A 17,532-nucleotide genomic window follows, 5' to 3' on the forward strand; every position below is an offset into this window, starting at 1 on the left:
CAAGGTTAAGTAACTCACCTAAGGCCACAGAGCAGACTTAGCACGCGATCTCCTAACTCCCAGGCCAGTGTGCTTTGCTTCTCCTGCCTTATCTTTGATAAACTTGTTCCCTAGAGCCAGCAACCCCATCACTCCCCTTTGGGGCAGCGGCAAACCTTATGTCTTCTGCAGCATTCACCGCCTCCAAGAGGGTGGTGGCCTGCCTCCACAGGCCACCATCCAGTAGCGCTTCTCAGCATCTAGCTGATGAACACAGGGTAGAACCTGACTTGCAAGATGGGTCTTCATCTCAGGGTCAGGGCTGTTTCTCAGAGAAATAGGGAAGGGCAGATGTGATAACTCAGAGTGGCACAGAGGCTGCCATCTGTCAAGGCAGGATGGGGTAAGGCTTGGGAGACACAGGAGGCACCCAGAATGCCCACAAGCAAGGCTCTCTTTTCCTGCCCCTGCCCCTGCCCCTGCCCCATCTGGGCACACCAGGCTAAGGAACTGCCTGGTCACATGGAAGACAAGTTTTGTCAAGCCCTCACTTGTAGACCTGCCCCCCCCCCCCCCCCCGCCTCCATCAGTTCTCTTCAAGGCTGCAAACTGACCTTGGTTTTCCCAAATGGATTGTTGGATCTTTTTTGATGTGTATATACAAAGAATTTACTGTGGGAAAAGGGCTTGGTCTGCTTCAAAGTGCAATTTGAGTGTTTTTCCTTCTGTTGTGTGCTTATCTATCCATCTCAGGCAAGGAAATGTTCATGACATATATTGCTTTGCCTTTTGGTGGAGGCAATTTCTTGTATATTCTTTGTATCTTGCCGTAAATGGTCTGTGCCCTGGACACCCTTCCTGGCAGACGAAAATATGTTGTCTTTTTCAGATGAAATAGGCTTTGGGGCTTCATTTTCTAACTTTACCCCAAATGAAAGTCTAAAATGCAAATCTTTTAAGTGTCTGGATTAGCCCTTTGTCTGAGGCCAGATCTTTTTCTCTCTCTAGGTGACCCAGCTGCTGTTAAAAAATATATACTGGTTTTTTTCCCATTTTTAATAGTCATTATAATACTCTATAAATACCCAGTTATCCACGATCATAGGAAGGGAGTCTGGTTTTTGAAAGTCACAATTAATTTGAATAGCCTGCTTTTGTCATTAAATTCAGCCTCTTTCCCTTCAAAATCTTTTATTGGTATTTCTAACACATGGGAAAATTGAGTTATTTGATAGTTTTGCCTCTTTTGTCCCAAAATGAACCAATATTCAGTAAATCATCTAAGAGTTGGTATAGTGAAAGGTTGCAGTGAGTGTTTGGCTTGCTTACACCATGGGGAAGTTCTGCTGGGTTTTGAGAGTCTAGTGGCACGACAGCACTGGAAGCTCAGACAGCCATGCACTGCTCAGGCCAGAAGGCCCATGCCCCATGGGCCCATGCCCCAGCCCAGCCCAGCCAGCCTTCCACTCCTCTCCTGGAGATGCCAGCCAGATCTGCCCAGTGGCAGGCAAAGCAGGGAAGACCCTGCAGTCCACCTCCTTCTGATTCATTGGCCAGTTTCTCTGAATGCAGCTGTCATAGCCATAATCTTTTTTTTTTTTTTTTTTTTTTTTTTGAGACGGAGTCTCGCTGTGTCGCCCAGGCTGGAGTGCAGTGGCGCAATTTTGGCTCACTGCAACCTCCACCGCCCGGGTTCACGCCATTCTCCTGCCTCAGCCTCCCGAGTCGCTGGGATTACAGGCGCCTGCCACCACGTCTGGCTAATTTTTGTATTTTTAATAGAGATGGATGGAGTGTCACCATGCTGGACAGGCTGGTCTCAAACTCCCGACTTCAAGTGATCTGCCCACCTTGGCCTCCCAAAGTGTTGGAATTACAGGCGTGAGCCATCGTGCCCAGCCACCATAATCTTATTATTAGGCATAGCAGAATACAATATTACATTTACTGTTGAACTTCACCTAAAGAGATTAGTCCAAGCTGGAGTAGCAAAAAAGGTAATGAGTTTAAAATTAGCCTCCAAGGTTGTAGAACCACCAGCTCTCCCATGCATTACAGCTGGGAGTGTAAAGGGATACAACTACTTTGGAAGTCTGTTTGGTAGTGTTCGCTAAAGCTAAACATACCTGGACCTTGTTACCCAGCAGTTGCACTCCTGGGTATATTCCCAACAGAAATGAGTGCTTGTGTTCACTGAAAGATACAGGTAAGCATATTCATAGCAGCTCCATTCATTATAGCCAAAAACTGGAAAGAATTCCAATGTCCATCAGTAGTAGAATGGATAAGTAAATGTAGCATAGTCACATATCAGAATGCTACACAGCAGTAGAAAGTTATGAACTAGCCAGGTACAGTGGCTCACACCTGTAATCCCAGCACTTTGGGAGGGTGAGGCGGGCGGATCACTTGAGCTCAGAAGTTCAAGAGCAGCCTGGGCAACATGGTGAAACCCCATCTCTACCAAAAAAAAAAAAAAAAAATTAGCTGGATGTGGTGGCACCTGCCTGTAGTCCCAGCTACTTGGGAGGCTGAGGTGAGAGAAGTGCTTGAGCCTGGGAGGCAGAGGCTGCAGTGAGGCGAGATCATGTCACTGCACTCTAGCCTGGGCTACAGAGTGAGACTCCATCTGAAAAAAAAAGTTATGAACTACTGCTATACGCAGCTGGGATGACTCTCAGACCTGATATTGAGCAAAAGAAGCCAGGCACAGAATATATACTATGTGAGTCCATTTATATAAAGTTCAAAAAAATATATGTCAGAATAGCAGTTTATTTCCAGAGTGGGTAGGGTGGAAGGGTGGATATTGATTGGAAAGAGGCATGAGAGGAGATGTTCTGTATTTTGGCCAGACATGGTGGCTCACGGCTGTCATCCCAGCACTTTGGGAGGCTGAGGCAGGCGGATCACCTGTGGTGAGGAGTTCGAGACCAGCCTGGCCAACATTGTGAAACCCTGTCTCCACTAAAAATGCAAAAATTAGCCAGGCATGGTGGCAAGCACCTGTAATCCCAGCCACTTGGGAGGCTGAGGCAGGACAATCACTTGAACCTGGGAGGTGGAGTTTGCAGCGAGCCGAGATCCCACTACTGCACTCCAACCTGGGCAACAGAGCCAGACTCTGTCTCAAAAAAAAAAAAGTTCTGTATTTTGATCTGAGGGATGGTTGTGGAGGTGTATTTGGAAGTACACATCTAGCGAGCTGTATGGTTAAGGTTAATGCACTATACTGTATGTAAATTAGACCCACTCAGTGGGCAGTTGGAGGCAGAAGGCTTAAGGATTCTTGTCAGTCCATACTAGCATATTGGCACATCCTTGCCTCTGGCCTGTCTTGTGGAACAGTGCAACTACAAGCTGCACGGCAGACTACCAGACACTGCTGCCTGGTTTCCCAGTGGGAGACCTTTTTCCTTTTCCTTTCCCTTTTCTTTTTCCTTTCCCTTTCCTATTAAAACTTTTGTTAGAGGTTCAGGTGGTACATGTGCAGGTTTGTTACATGGATTTACTGCATGGCACTGAGGTTTGGGGTACGATTGATCCCGTCGCCCAGGTAATGTGCATAGTACCCAATAGGTAGTTTTTCAGCCCTTGTCCCCTGTAGTAGTTGCCAGTATCTGTTGTGATATTCTCTATATGAACAAGTCATGGGAAATCAGCAGTCATTTCTCTGCTGGCTTCTGGGGAGCAGGCCTAGAGCAGGGCAAGAATGAATTTGCAGAGGAATGTTCAGGAAGCCTGCCTGCCTGCGCACATTCCCTGCTTAACACAGGTCTTAACTCTTCCAGGCTCTCTGGTCAGCTGTCTTGACAGTCAGGCTATGGAAATGATTAATGATCTTTCTCAAAGCCTGGAAAAAGCAGCAAGGGTCCCTGGCAGGGCCACACCCTGGATCCTGGGCCCTCACCCCTGCCCAGTTGGCAGGAAGGCAGCCATATGAGTCTGTCTGGGGTCCCTGCCCCTGTTTGCTTCTGGACTTCCCTGGAACCAGCCCATTCTCTGCAACGGGGAGGAAGTGGCTTTCCCTTCAACACTCTTACCATCTCTCATCTTTGTCTCCAAAGCCAGAAGAGGCCATCTCTTCTGCCCTCACCCCTATCCCCAGCTACATCTTGGTTGTCTGAGTGGCAGAAAGGAAAACAAAGTACCAGGGAGCAGCTTTTGTTTGGCCACATCTGCACTGGAAGCTCCTGATCACAACTGTGGCCTGCTAGTGCCAGCGCCCAGCAGCATTCCCACCAACAAGGGTTAAAGCCCCAGGAGTCCCGCCAGCTTCACTGGGTCCATGGCCCTCATAAAAGCCTTTTACATCCGTCCCTCGGGCTGCAGGCTCCCTGGCTGAAATCTGATAAGGGGCCTCTTTGTTGCAACTGTCAGTCTCCTTTATTGAGGAGGGAACTGGAGACCAGCGGCACTTCTTGGGGTGCAGATAAGGCCCTGGATTCCTGTCAGAGAGAGCATGATTAATTACCCTAAATCCCAGCTCCTGCTTTGATAGCAGTGACTGACAGTCCACAGGTTTCCCCATCAGGTGCTCACCCCCTTCTGGGAGGCGTGATGGGGGTGGAGATTTGGTCTCCTGTAGGGCCAACACCAGTGACCCACAAAGATCTGTCTTCAGTGGGTGTTTGCCTCCTTCCTGGTGCTCTGTGGGTTGCTTTTGCATTTCTTGTGGACAGAGGCCTGTCTCTCTCAGGTGAAGAGCTTCCTTAGAGGAAGATAGAATACAGCCCAGAGAGCAGGCCAGAGACCCCTCACTCCCTCCCACAAAGGCTGGGAAAGGAGCCATTGCTTGTGGACGTGAACTTCACAAATCTGGCCTTAAGCCCGGGGCCCTTCACAGAGAAAATCTCAAACCATCTGTATCAAGGCCACTTGACAACATTACTCTATAATTCAGGCAAGTTCCTAAAACCATGTGATTCTCCCTTTGGTAATAATCACAACTGTCAGTTTTTGTTTATCGATTTATATATTGCTGGTTTGAAGGTACATCAGCAGAATTTTTGTTTTAATTTTTTATTCATAGACTTTAGAACTGAAAATCATCTAGTCCAAATTCCTCACCTCACATTTGCAGAAACTGAGGCCTGAGTCTGTCGATTGCCTGTTGGTTCTTGTTCAGCAGGTAAACTTAGCTTAAAGGCCTTCTCTCTTTCTTCATAGTAGAATCTACTTTGGACAAGAGAAATGGCTACCAGGTCCATTAAGCACAAAGCAAACTGCTGAGACCAACCTGCAGATTCTGCCTCTCTCAGTTATTAGAAGAATCAAAGATGCGGCAGGCTTTTGTGTCTGGATTATCTGATGAAAGCCCCACTGTCATCTAGAGAGCCCTCGGTATAGCCTCCGCTCTGTTGGCATAGCCTCCACTCTGCTTCTGATGGCACCAAGGGCCAGCCTGCACTGGGAGCCACTTTAACAGTTTCACAGAGGGCCAGCCACAGGGAATAATGCGCCCAATCTCATCAGCTTGATCTCCAGAACCAGGGTGCCTGATCAGGGCATGGGGGCTCGCGTGAGGAGAGTCCACTGTGGAGTGAGGAAAACAGCTTCCCAAGTATGCCCTGGGTGGAGCTGGGCCACACAGCAGGGTGCAGGGGCCACCACCACGGTTTCCAGTGCACCTCTTACCTGCGCTTTCTCTGTGGTGTGATGACAGTTCCCAGAAGAGTCCATTTTCCCCTCTGGGAAGAGATCACTTATTAGTTAGGTTACAACCTTGACTTCAGACACCACTGTGACCCTTCCTTGTCTCCTCAGGTTCTGTATCTGCCATTGTTCCCCTTGCCCTAAGCAGTTCTCAGTCTAATATAATACAGTCACGTTGTGTGTGACTATAAAGAGGCCAATTTTTAATGAAATTTCTACATCTATAACAATGTTGTCCTTCAAAGATGCCATCTTAAACAGCCAGGCAATTAGTCCAATGACTACTCAAAATGAATTTGTAATTCCTCTCTGGGGAGTTGCCTTCAGAGGCAGTTTGAACCACACTAGAAAATCTCAGCCGGGTGCAATGGCTCATGCCTGTCATCCCAACACTTTGGGAGGCTGAAGTGGGAGGATTGCTTGAGTCCAGGAGTTTGAGACCAGCCTGGGCAACATAGTGAGACCCCAAGAAACATTTCTGGGTAGGTTAATTTATTAAACGCTATAAGGCATGGTAGGCATGATAAAGGAAAGACAACCCCTGCCTTCATAGAGCTGACAGTCCTCCTGGGATATCGGATGAACAGATGTGAAACAATTAGAGAAGGACAATTTGCTAAACTTATAGGGGCGTGATAGAAATTCTGAGAGGGAAGAAACCCACATGAACTGGGGTAGTGAGAACATGCTTCCTGGAAGGAGTGGATATGGAAGAACACTGGAGGATTTGAGTGGAGGCAGAAAAGAGTGTGTTTTGGGGGCAACAGGGAGAAGGCCCAGCGAGTTGGAGTACAAGTGAGTTGCTCGGATATGCCAGGAATACTTCACATGTGATCTTCTAAGGGAGTGTTGAGGAACATGGGTCATGCAATTAGACATGTGAGATGAGATGGGCTAGGTAAGCAATAAGAGTTTTCATAGGTTTTTAAACAAGGGGGTGAGTAATATGGTAAAAGTACTATTTTAATAAGATTGGCTGCAGTGTGCAAGTTGATTGTATGGCTGAGAGGCTACTGCAGGCCTCTAATTGTGGGCCAGAGAGGGTCTGGACCAGGATGGTGGCTGCAGGCCAAAAAGGAAGATGCCTTTGAGAGGCACCTCCAAGGACGAATCATGAAGCCTTCTAACACCCTGAAAGTGGGTGATAGGGAGAGGAGAGGAGCCAGTGCTGACACGAGGTTCCTGCCTCCCTGCCTAACTTCCAAGGGTGGTAGTGTTGCTGGGAAAAAATGAGGTGTGGGGAAAGGGAGCTAGTTTAGGGGAATGAAGATGAGCCCAGCACAAACATTCTGACTTGGAAGTAAACGGGTCACATGTGTGAAGATGCCCTAGGAGCTTCTGGAAATGTGAGTTTAGGAGCCCTGTGTGAGGGGACCTTGGGAGTGGTCCTCTCAGACACTCCAGGTAATGCCTTGGAAGGTGTGGACTCAAGGCCATGGGTGTGTTTGGGCAGATAGGCCTCCAAAGGAGGTCGACGTTAGCCCTGTCCTGCTGGGGGCCCACATCAGGCTTTTGTCTTTCTGGTAGGGGGAAGGTTTACTGTCCAGAACAGCACTGGGAGAAGTCAACCAGCACATGAGCTGTGTGTCTTAGGAGTATGCCCATAATCCTCTGTTATTTTACCTATGAATTTGTGGGTCTAATTCCATGACCCCTTTGTCCTTGACCCTCCAAGGACCAGCAGGTCAAGATAAAGGTCTTCAAGGTCACTAACTCCCTCCCCACACTTAGGAAAGAGGCCTAAGCCAGATGCTGTGGCTCACGCTGCAGTCCATGTGCTTTGGGAGGCTGAGGCAGGAGGATTGCTTGAGCTTAGGAGTTTGAGACCAGCCTGGGCAACATAGGAAGATCCTGTCTCTACAGAAAGTGTTTTTAAATTCCCTGAGTGTGGTGGTGTGTGCCTGTATTCCCAGCTACTTAGGAGGCTGAGTGGGAGGATGGCTGGAGGTTAAGGCTGCAATAAGTCATGATTGCACCACTGCACTCCAGTCTGGGCAACAGAGTGAGACCCTATCTTTGAAAAAAAAAAAAAAAGAAGAAGAAGAAGAAGAGGCCTGGTCCTGCCGCAGCAGCCCCACATATCCATGCCCACAGTGCTTCCTTTTCATTCTCTGGCTTGAACCATCCTGTAAAAGAGTTGGTGAGGCTGCCATTTAGAGCTGAGAAAACTGCTGTGCCTTTTAGGGAAAGAAGGCGGATGGAGCAGAAACAAACAGCTCTTCTCTGCTCGGGTTGGCTTAAGGCCCACCAGGCAGCCCAGTGAGACCTCAGCAAGACTGGGGCAATGGGAGGGGGCAAGGCAGACGAGCAGCAGTCTGTGTACAGTAAAAGGAGTTTGCCATCAAAAGGCAACAAGTCTCATACCCTGCCCCGGACGGTGACCCTTCCCTGTGGAATTCTCCCCTCTGACCTCCAGATCATTAATCCCGAGGCTGCCAAATGACAGTCATCCATCACGCCTCCTGACGAGCATCCCAGCCGGCTGTGAAAGGACTGGCCCCGCCCTCACCACGTCCCCTGGTGCTCATTAGTAGCCCTTCCTCCTCGGTGCCAGGTTTCCTAATCAAGTCCCTGGCTCCTCTCACTTCCCCTTGGGGCCATGGGGCGGAAGCTGCTCTGACCCTCCCCCTTTCAGAGGCCAGGGAGTGGGTGGAGTGATTGGTGTGGGGAGAGAATTGAGTGGCTTTTCATTCCCCTGGAGACTGGTGTGTCCAGCAGCTCCTTTGACATGGCGGGGCACACGAGAGAGAAATAAACCATTTCTCCATCAAGCAGGAGAGGAGAAAGCAGGCATGTGCAAACAAGCACACTTTTTTTTTTTTTTTAAGACAGTCTTATTACTCTGTCGCCCAGGCTGGAGTGCAGTGGTGCGATCTCGGCTCACTGCAAGCTCCGCCTCCCGGGTTCACGCCATTCTCCTGTCTCAGCCTCCCGAGTAGCTGGGACTACAGGCGCCTGCCACCACGCCCGGATAATTTTTTTTGTATTTTTAGTAGAGACGGGGTTTCGCCGTGTTAGCCAGGATGGTCTCGATTTCCTGACCTTGTGATCTGCCCGCCTCGGCCTCCCAAAGTGCTGGGATTACAGGCGTGAGCCACCATGCCCGGCCAATGAGCACACTCTTAGAAGCAGCACTGAGCGCTGCCAGGAGGGTGACTAGGCAGGGCTCCCCTTCTAGGAAGTCAGAGAAAGGCTTCCCGGAGGAAGCTGCTGCTGAATGGAGTCTGAAAGCTGCAGAGATAAGTCGCCAGATCATAGGAATAGTCTGGAATCATACTGCTAGCAAAACAAAAACAAAAACACACACACACAAACTAAAAAACAAGCACCTTTGAAATCATCTAGTCTGGCCCTCTTATTTACAGACGGCAAAACAGAACCAGAGAGGCTAAGTGCTTTGCCAAAGGCCCACACAGCCTGTGCATTGGACCTGTCCTGACAGCTAGTCTGAGTGTTGAGGCTTGGGGGTTTGAGTTAAATTACACTAACAGATTCATGAGCATTGTTTCCAGCTCGGCTAAAGGTGAGCATACGCGGAACCTTTCCCCTCAGCCTGAGGATGATCCCGCTGTCTCTTTCTCTCGTTGGACAACCACAGGGACCCCCATCAACCGAATCCCCATCATGGCCAAGCAGATCCTGGACCTGTACATGCTGTATAAGCTGGTGACCGAGAAGGGGGGCCTGGTGGAGATCATCAACAAGAAGATCTGGAGGGAGATCACCAAAGGCCTGAACCTGCCCACATCCATCACCAGTGCCGCCTTCACCCTCAGGACCCAGTGAGTGGCCAGGGCCTGGGGGAAGGAAGCCGAGGCTGGAGAAAGGGGATGTTGTAACCTAGAGGAGAGGAAGGAAGGAAATTCCTTTGTATGGTTAGCAAGATGAGTAGATTCCCGAAACAGCGGGGAGCTTTCTGAGATGAATCCCTCACTAAACCAAGTAATGATGAGAACCGCCATTTACCAAGTGTCTACTCTGTGCTGGTACTTTACTATTTCATTTAAACCTCACAGTCAACCCTGTAAAGTAGGTAGGCCCCCATTTCCCACATTACAAAAATGAAGTCTCCAGGGTTAAATAATTTGGCTAAGGCCATACCAGCCAGTAAGTGGTAGAGCTGAGATTCAGACCTGGGCTTCTGTCTCTAAGACCTGTGCCCCTTCCAGGACATTGTCTTCCAAACATCATCTCCACCCCAAGTGGCCCCTTTTACCTGACATTCAGCTTACCCAGCGGCAGAGGACCCAGAGAAAGGCAGGCAGGAAGGCCCCCTTGGATTGGTGACCTGGTTTTGTCAGCATTTGAGTTAATTACACGGGTGATGGAAGCGGTGAAACCAATAGCAGCACTGAAGAATGAGGGCCAGAGAGGAATCTTTTCTTCTGGAACACTCTGGAAGTTGTTCTGTGAAGAGTATGCAATGAACAACTGACATCAGTTAGGTAGCATGTTGTAGCTACAACCAGAATGGCAAGGTTCTTGGGTAGAGAACTGCTTCTTGGGACCTAAGACACAAAGAATGACAGTGTCTAGGTCCCATGCACAATGGGAAGAATTGCTCCTATCTGACTAGCCCAGCTCTGAATGGTTATAAGATCAAAAAGCCAGAAAGCCCTTGTAAAACATGGGCCTAATTTTTCCCAGGGCTTCAAAACAAATGTGAAAATGCCAACTAAGATGTTATTTATTTCCCCTAATGAATGGTGCTTCAAAGTAGAGCCTATTTAGGATGAGTGGCAGTCAGAGGAGGCTGGGGCAGAGTGTCCAGCCATCCCAGACTTTTCTGCCAGGTATACCAAGGTTGCAGTCCTTTGCCCTAGAGTCCTGCCCAACAGGGACTGCTTCCAGAGACCCACCAACCTCAACTGGGTGGTCTCTGGTGCTGTTTTGGATTATTCTCCCTGCTTGCTTCCTTTCCTCCAGGTACATGAAGTATCTGTATGCCTATGAGTGTGAGAAGAAAGCCTTGAGTTCCCCAGCTGAGCTCCAGGCAGCCATTGATGGCAACCGCAGGGAGGGCCGGCGGCCCAGCTACAGCTCCTCCCTCTTTGGCTACTCACCTGCTGCGGCTACTGCTGCTGCCGCTGCCGGGGCCCCTGCCCTCCTCTCCCCACCCAAGATCCGCTTTCCCATCCTTGGGCTTGGCTCCAGCAGTGGCACCAATACCAGTAGCCCTCGGATATCCCCAGCAACCACTCTCAGGAAAGGTCAGCAGGGCTCCTGGGGGAGAAGGAAGAAAGGGAGGAAGGGATGCCAGTTTCCCTGTGTTCAAGACTGGGGTTTTGGGGCAAGAGGGTCAATTGTGGATTGGTCCAGCTCCAGTTCCTTTGCAGGTGATGGAGCCCCAGTGACAACAGTGCCTGTGCCAAATCGTCTGGCTGTGCCCGTAACCTTGGCAAGCCAGCAGGCTGGTACTCGGACCGCCGCACTGGAGCAGCTGCGGGAGCGGCTGGAGTCAGGGGAGCCTGCTGAGAAGAAGGCGTCGAGGCTGTCTGAGGAGGAGCAGCGCCTGGTGCAGCAGGCCTTCCAGCGCAACTTTTTCAGCATGGCACGGCAGCTCCCCATGAAGATCAGGATCAACGGCAGGGGTGAGCCAGGCTCAGGGCAGGGCCTTCCCTTCCTGGAAACCCCAAGCCCATTCACGCCTCCTGGGACTGGTGGGGCAGGGGTGGTGAGGCACATACTCCTGACCTGGAAGAGGCCCCTCCAGGTTCTGCCTTCCAGGCCCCTAGAAGAGAGGCATTGAGATCTTAGTTCACCAAGCTGAGGTTGTTTGGTAGAGGGGACCACATGTTGCCTCAGGCAGTGCCCTGTTCTCTAGTAAGAGGGAAAAGCAGTTATTCACAGAGGAGGAGCCAGAGGCCTTCAGGGAGCTGCTGCGTTTCCCCACCAGCCTTTACCCCAGCACCTCACTGGATGTAGGCAAGAGCAGGGCACCATCTGCAGGTCTGGGAGGAAGACACCCCATGTTCCTGAGGCTCAGCGAGGAGCCAGGTTGCCCCGGGCTGGACAGCGGGACTCAGAAATATAGACAGAAGGAGGAAACACAAGTTTGGCAGCATAATTGACATCCTTTCCCTTCCTCTTCACATTGTTCTGGTGCCCCACATTCTCTTCCTCAGGCCACACGCCCCTTTTCCCATTCACACACATTCTTTCCCATTCTGGTCCTGATGCTATCTCAAAGCAAACATGAATGAGATGTGTGGGAAGAGCCAGGTGTGAAGGGAGCTGTACATATTCCCAGGCTGCCCCTCCCTACCCCATTGCCCCTGGGGAGCAGAAGGAAACTGGGAGGTAACAGCTCATCCAGGGCCAGGTGCCCTGCTCCTGCACAAAGCAAAGGGCTGTTAGAAAAGACAGCTCACCGGGAAGAATTCGGAGTCTGGGGTGAGCCCCGCAGAGGCCGTGTGTGCCAGCACTTGCAGCCTTCCACAAACGCCAGCTGCCTGGGTGGTCATGGAGGGGAGGGGCTGAGGGCGTAGACTCCTCTCTTTGAGGGACTCAGAGTCAAAGGAAAGAAGGGGCAGGTGGGTCCTCAAAGTTGGGGCTGGGTCTCATTGATCTCTGATTGCCTGGGCCTGGTGTGTAGTGTAGTTCAGGGTTTGCCTGTCACTTGGAAAGTGCCAGTGCAGAGTGGAGCTGGCCTCCTTGCCTACTGTGATTCCTTTTCTTTGGGAGCAGAGGGAGTTGGGGGGATGAACTGGGTCAGTGGAAAAAGCCAGCAACAGGAGGTTGGCGAGCCTGGGATCTCCTGCCATACCCTGCACTCGGGAGAAGGTTACATAGATGCCTTCTAACAGCGTGAGGCTTTGACCAGGGGTGGCCAGGCAGCATCAGAGAAGACAGCAGGAGTGCTGTGGAATGCTTGATCAGGCCCACTGTCTCCCTGTCCCCAGCAGAAGACAGAGCAGAGGCCTCGTCTGCAGCACTGAACCTGACCACTAGTAGCATTGGGAGCATTAACATGTCTGTGGACATCGATGGCACCACCTACGCAGGTGAGGCCCTGGAGCTCTGGGGGAGGCCCACATGGCCGCAGCTAACCACAGGGCAGCTCTGCGGCTGGCCCTGCCTCTTGCCCTCTGTCTGAACACCTCCCACGGTGGCTTCCTTTTTCCTGGTCTCAGAGTTGCAAAGGTCAAGTGGTCCTCTGGACTAGTAGAGACTGTGGATTGTTAACAGGATGATAGGTCACTCCCACTTTGGCAGAAACCCTTCACCTAACCCTTTTAGACCAGTGGTTGGCTCGTTAATTGAAGAAGTCAGTCAGTGTCCCACAATCCCCAGGTCTTCTCATGCACAGCCTTTCTCTGACTGTAGTTCAGCTCTTCTCTTCCTTTTGCAGACTGAGACACAGGCAAAGGAACCCTGGTATAGCAGAATCAGCTTACATTGTTAAGCTCCCCGCCCCCCCAGTCTTTTACAATTATCTCTTCCTAAACCTAATTTGGCAACAGTGTTTTGTTGGTTGGTTGATTTTGCACCTTTACAGAGTCTTTCTAAGGGTTTAACTTAGTATTTATGACTGGGCACGGTGGCTGATGCCTGTAATCCTTGCACTTTGGGAGGCTGAGGCAAGAGGATCACTTGAGCCCAGGAGTTTGAGACCAGCCTGAGCTGGTCTCAACATAGCAAAATCCCAAATCTACAAAATACAAAAAAAAATAGCCAGGCATGGGGTGCACACCTGTGGTCCCAGCTACTTGAGAGGCTGAGGCAGGAGGATCACTTGAGCCCAGGAGGTCAAGGCTGCAGTAAGCTGTGATTGTACCACTGCATTCCAGCCTGAGTGACAAAGCAAGACCTTGTCTCAATTAAAAAAAAAAAAAAAAGAAAAAGAAACAACTTAGTATTCATAAAAACAGCAGTCCTTTTCCCATTCCCATTTCATTGGTTTACGGACAAGCTTGGGAACAAGCCCACCTTCTCTTGTTAAGCACAGCATTGCTGGGCGCGGTGGCTCACGCCTGTAATCCCAGCATTTTGGGAGGCCGAGGCAGGTGGATCACGAAGTCAGGCTATCGAGACCATCCTGGCTAACACAGTGAAATCCTGTCTCTACTAAAAATACAAAAAGTTAGCCAGGTGTGGGGGCAGTTGCCTGTAGTCCCAGCTACTCGGGAGGCTGAGGCAGGAGAATGGCATGAACCTGGGAGGCGGAGCTTGCAGTGAGCCAAGATCACGCCACTGCACTTCAGCCTGGGCGACAGAGACTCCGTCTCAAAAAAAAAAAAAAAAAAGCACAATATTATGAGTGGGGGCCACCAGGCCTGGGCCAGGGCATCACCCACCTGTTTTACCAAGGGCCCAAGGGCATGCGGAGTGTCAGCCAGCCTGGCAAGGTGTCCCATGGGGACAGGCAAAAGCCCTACAACTGCACCTTCTATCACAATTGGGAGTGTTTCCTCAGGGCCTACTCCCATTCTAAGGGCCACACCCCCTCAGAGCACCGCCCTGCAGGCCTCCTAGGAGCATGCTCTGGATCTCTGCTGGGCCACTCACCTCAGAGAGAGGACAGAGTGTAGAGAAGCAGTGGTGCCAAGTGGGCTCACCAGTCATGCTATGTCTGCAGACTCTGCTCAGAGGCCTCTACCTGTCACAGGCCCCTGGAGGAGGTGGGGCCTGGTGCCCTTTGCCTTTTCATTGTGCTGTGGTTTGGGAGGGTTGGGGGTTGGAATTGGGTCCATGGAGAGAGCAGGGAAGTAGGAATTCAAGGCCTGGATCTTGATATCCTTTTGTCCTCTGTCAAGGAGAAAGGAGACGGTAACTCCTTCCCTCTCAGAAGGAGGAAGGGTCAGAAGTTGAAGGCTCCTCAAACCCCTGACAAGGGAGCCAGTCACCCGCCCCACCTGGCTCTGTCACCCAGGCTGGAGTGCATTGGTACGGTCATAGCTCACTGCAGCCTCAACCTCCTGGGCTCAAGCGATCCTCCTGCCTCAGCCCCCTGAGTAGCTGGGACTACCCATGCCCAGCTAATTTTTAAAAATTTTTTTATAGAGACAAGGGTCTTGCTGTATTGCCCAGTCTGGCCTCAAACTCCTGGCCTTGAGCTATTCTCCCGCCTCAGCCTCCCAAAATGCTGGGATTATAGTTATGAGCCACCACACCTGGCCTTGGTGTTCTTCTTTGTGTACCCTGGGTACACCTGTCTCAGCATTTATGACATTTTAGCAAAATTACTCTGTCGACCTATCTGTCCCACTCCCCAGCCCATCAGCACTTCAAGGCAGGACAGCATTTGGATCTTCTCCCATCACCCCCTAGCACAGTGTCTACAGCGGAGTCAGGCACAGGCTAGGCCAGCGGTGAATACGTACTGAAAAGAGCTGGCCCTCCCCTTCGCTCTTCCTCTGCCCACACTTGCTTCTCTTCCACCCACCAAGGTGTGCTGTTTGCCCAGAAGCCTGTGGTCCACCTCATCACGGGGTCTGCTCCCCAGAGCCTCGGCAGCAGCGCCAGCAGCAGCAGCAGCTCTCACTGTTCACCAAGTCCTACCTCATCCCGGGGCACCCCCAGCGCAGAGCCCTCCACCAGCTGGTCCCTCTGATGGGCAGGACCCAGCTTCCCACTTGCCACTCTCCTGTCAAGAGTGAAGGAAGTTGATGCACAGAATTTACCTCATCTCACGGAGCCTACGTCGACGAGCACCATTTGGCCAGACATTGAGAGTTTGGACGTGTCCGTCTGTCCAGGCTCCATTCAGGTCCTGCTGTACTCTGGGGGCAGGGAGAGGCTAGAGGGGCAGGACAGACAGCGTTGTCCAATCAGGGATTGTCCTGGAGAACTGGGTGGGGGTCTGTGGGTGTCCACCTTCCTCCAGGGTTCCCCAGCCACCTCCCAGCTTGGGGCACAGTGTATCGACAATCTGTCAGCCGACACAGGGCTGGAGGCCCTCCATTTCCCTCCCCCTTTAATTTATTTCCCTGCCCCTGCCTTCTGCCATGACCCCAGGGCCACTAGTCTCTTCCCGTTTTTAAGTCCCATGTGGGGCTGCTAGGAGCCAAGAGCATGCCTTCATGCCCTTCTCTGCTGAGCATGGGATGGGGCCCTTCCAGCCCACCTTGCCTACTGTTAGGTTCCTGGGGTATGGGTCCCTCAAACACAAGTCTTGAATCAGTCCTCAGGGCCCCAGATCCCTCTTCCAATGGCCTGAAGGAAGAGGCCGTGAGGGCAGTTCAGGGCCAGGGCCCACAGGGCATCTGCTGACGGGAAGGCAGAGCCTCGGGGCTGCCCAGCCCTGGCACCTGCTTCACACGGACCCTTCTCTGACCGCCCCCCCCAAATCTCATGCTCCCCACTTGCCCTTATTGGCCTGCTTTCCCAAAAACAGCCCACTCATCCTTTCCCCAGCCCTCTTCAGCCCTCCTCAGTCCTCCCCAGCCCTCTTCAGCCCTCTTCTATTTCTTATGCGGCCATCTTGGCCTCACCATCCCCACACGTGCCGATGTCAGGTTCATTGAAATACCTCAGATTTGTAATTGTTGATGTTTGAGTCTTCAGGAAGTATTTGCATCTCTGAAATCTTTTTTATATGTGTTTTGCTGACTTTTGTTTTTTTTTATTTTAAAATTTTTATTGTTGTAGCACCAAAGAAATGAAAACAGATCACCCCCAAAGCCAAGCAAGTGATTGGGTACCCCAGCCCCTCTGGCCCTTCCCTCAAGCCCAGTAAGGAGGCGGGTGGAGGCATGCGGGGAGACGACTCAGGGATCGTGGGGGCGGGGAGGTGGAGTGGAGAGGCCCGCTCTCACACCGGGTCGGGCCCTGAAACCGCACCAGTTCTGAAGACTGTTTTCTGCCACACCCACACCCCCAGCTGACCAGGGAGGCAGCAGGACACCTCCCCATCACGCAGCATTCCCAGCTCAGGGCACAGGCAGGCTGGGGTCCTTGTTGGCCTTGCCAGAGGTTGAGCCGCCCCAGGGTATGAGGAGATGAATAACTCCACAGCTCCTCCTGGACCCTGCGTGGGAGCAGGCGTCTCCTGTGCTGTAAAGAAAAGTTGATTCTTGCGTGCGGCTCACCTCAGTCGAGGAAGCCCTGGAATGTTCAGCAGAACACCACCACTGTGACATGGGGCTGTGGCAGTGGGAGACACCGCGCATGGCGTGGGTGTGTGTGGCGGCGTGGCTCACATTCAGTCCTGTGTAGGAGAGGAAAGGGAATCAAAAGCTTGAGCACAGATACCTCAGCCTGGTAAGCTGCAGCTCTGCTCAACTGCGTCTTCTCTCAGCCCTCCACACACGTTCACCCCCACTCTCACACACACACACACACACACACACACACCCCCCATCTCCCGGGGGCTGACCTCGTCTGGCCTCAGCCTGCAGGGTGTGGGCAGAGAAGGGCATCTGGGACCTGGTGCCAGTGAGGAGCCCAGTTGGCTGGCACTGGGCCCATTTGAAGGTGTCTCAGACATTTGGCCAGTATGTCTTTCTCAGGGGTTTGGTCACAAAGGATGGACTCTTCCCACCCAGAGGATGCAGGGAAAGCACACTGTGTCTTTCTGGTCATTGGATCCTCTCCCTTTCCCCAGGCAGCTCACCTGACCACACCGTTGGAGTGAACCCTCACTGCCCTCAAGGACAACAGCAGGGTGTCACCCAGAGCCCGATGGGGGGTGCCAGCAGGTGCCCCCATGAGTGGGGCCTTGGCCCAAGCAGAGCTTCCCCTGAAGGTGCCATCAGCTAGGGCAGCTCTGTCCCCTCCTGCTCCCCATCTTATGTGTATTCTAACCAGGAAAAATGTGATAGCACATGGGTAGCCTAGGCAGTGAATAAATACCTCAGATGTCCTCCTGCAGCAAGTCTCTGTATATGTTGTGGTTATTTTCTATCTTACATGTTCTCGAATGTTTATATTTCAATAAACCTCTACCTCTTCACACAA

General features: G+C 51.6%; 1 protein-coding gene across 2 annotated transcripts in view; it reads left to right on the plus strand.

Annotated features, from left to right (window-relative positions):
• The window catches only part of ARID3B (AT-rich interaction domain 3B), a 58,029-nt gene extending 40,497 nt beyond the window's left edge, over nt 1-17,532 (plus strand). The window contains exons 5-9 of one of the 2 annotated variants that reach the window (XM_054452046.2): nt 9,233-9,416; nt 10,561-10,844; nt 10,971-11,225; nt 12,537-12,638; nt 15,024-17,532. In XM_054452046.2, coding sequence (XP_054308021.1) covers nt 9,233-9,416; nt 10,561-10,844; nt 10,971-11,225; nt 12,537-12,638; nt 15,024-15,187 — 989 coding nt within the window. In that variant the 3' untranslated portion in view covers nt 15,188-17,532. The remainder of the gene's footprint in view (nt 1-9,232; nt 9,417-10,560; nt 10,845-10,970; nt 11,226-12,536; nt 12,639-15,023) is intronic. The other variant, XM_054452047.2, reaches the window with a different exon arrangement.

Source organism: Pongo pygmaeus, chromosome 16 (assembly GCF_028885625.2).
Source record: "Pongo pygmaeus isolate AG05252 chromosome 16, NHGRI_mPonPyg2-v2.0_pri, whole genome shotgun sequence".
Taxonomy (NCBI): domain Eukaryota; kingdom Metazoa; phylum Chordata; class Mammalia; order Primates; family Hominidae; genus Pongo; species Pongo pygmaeus.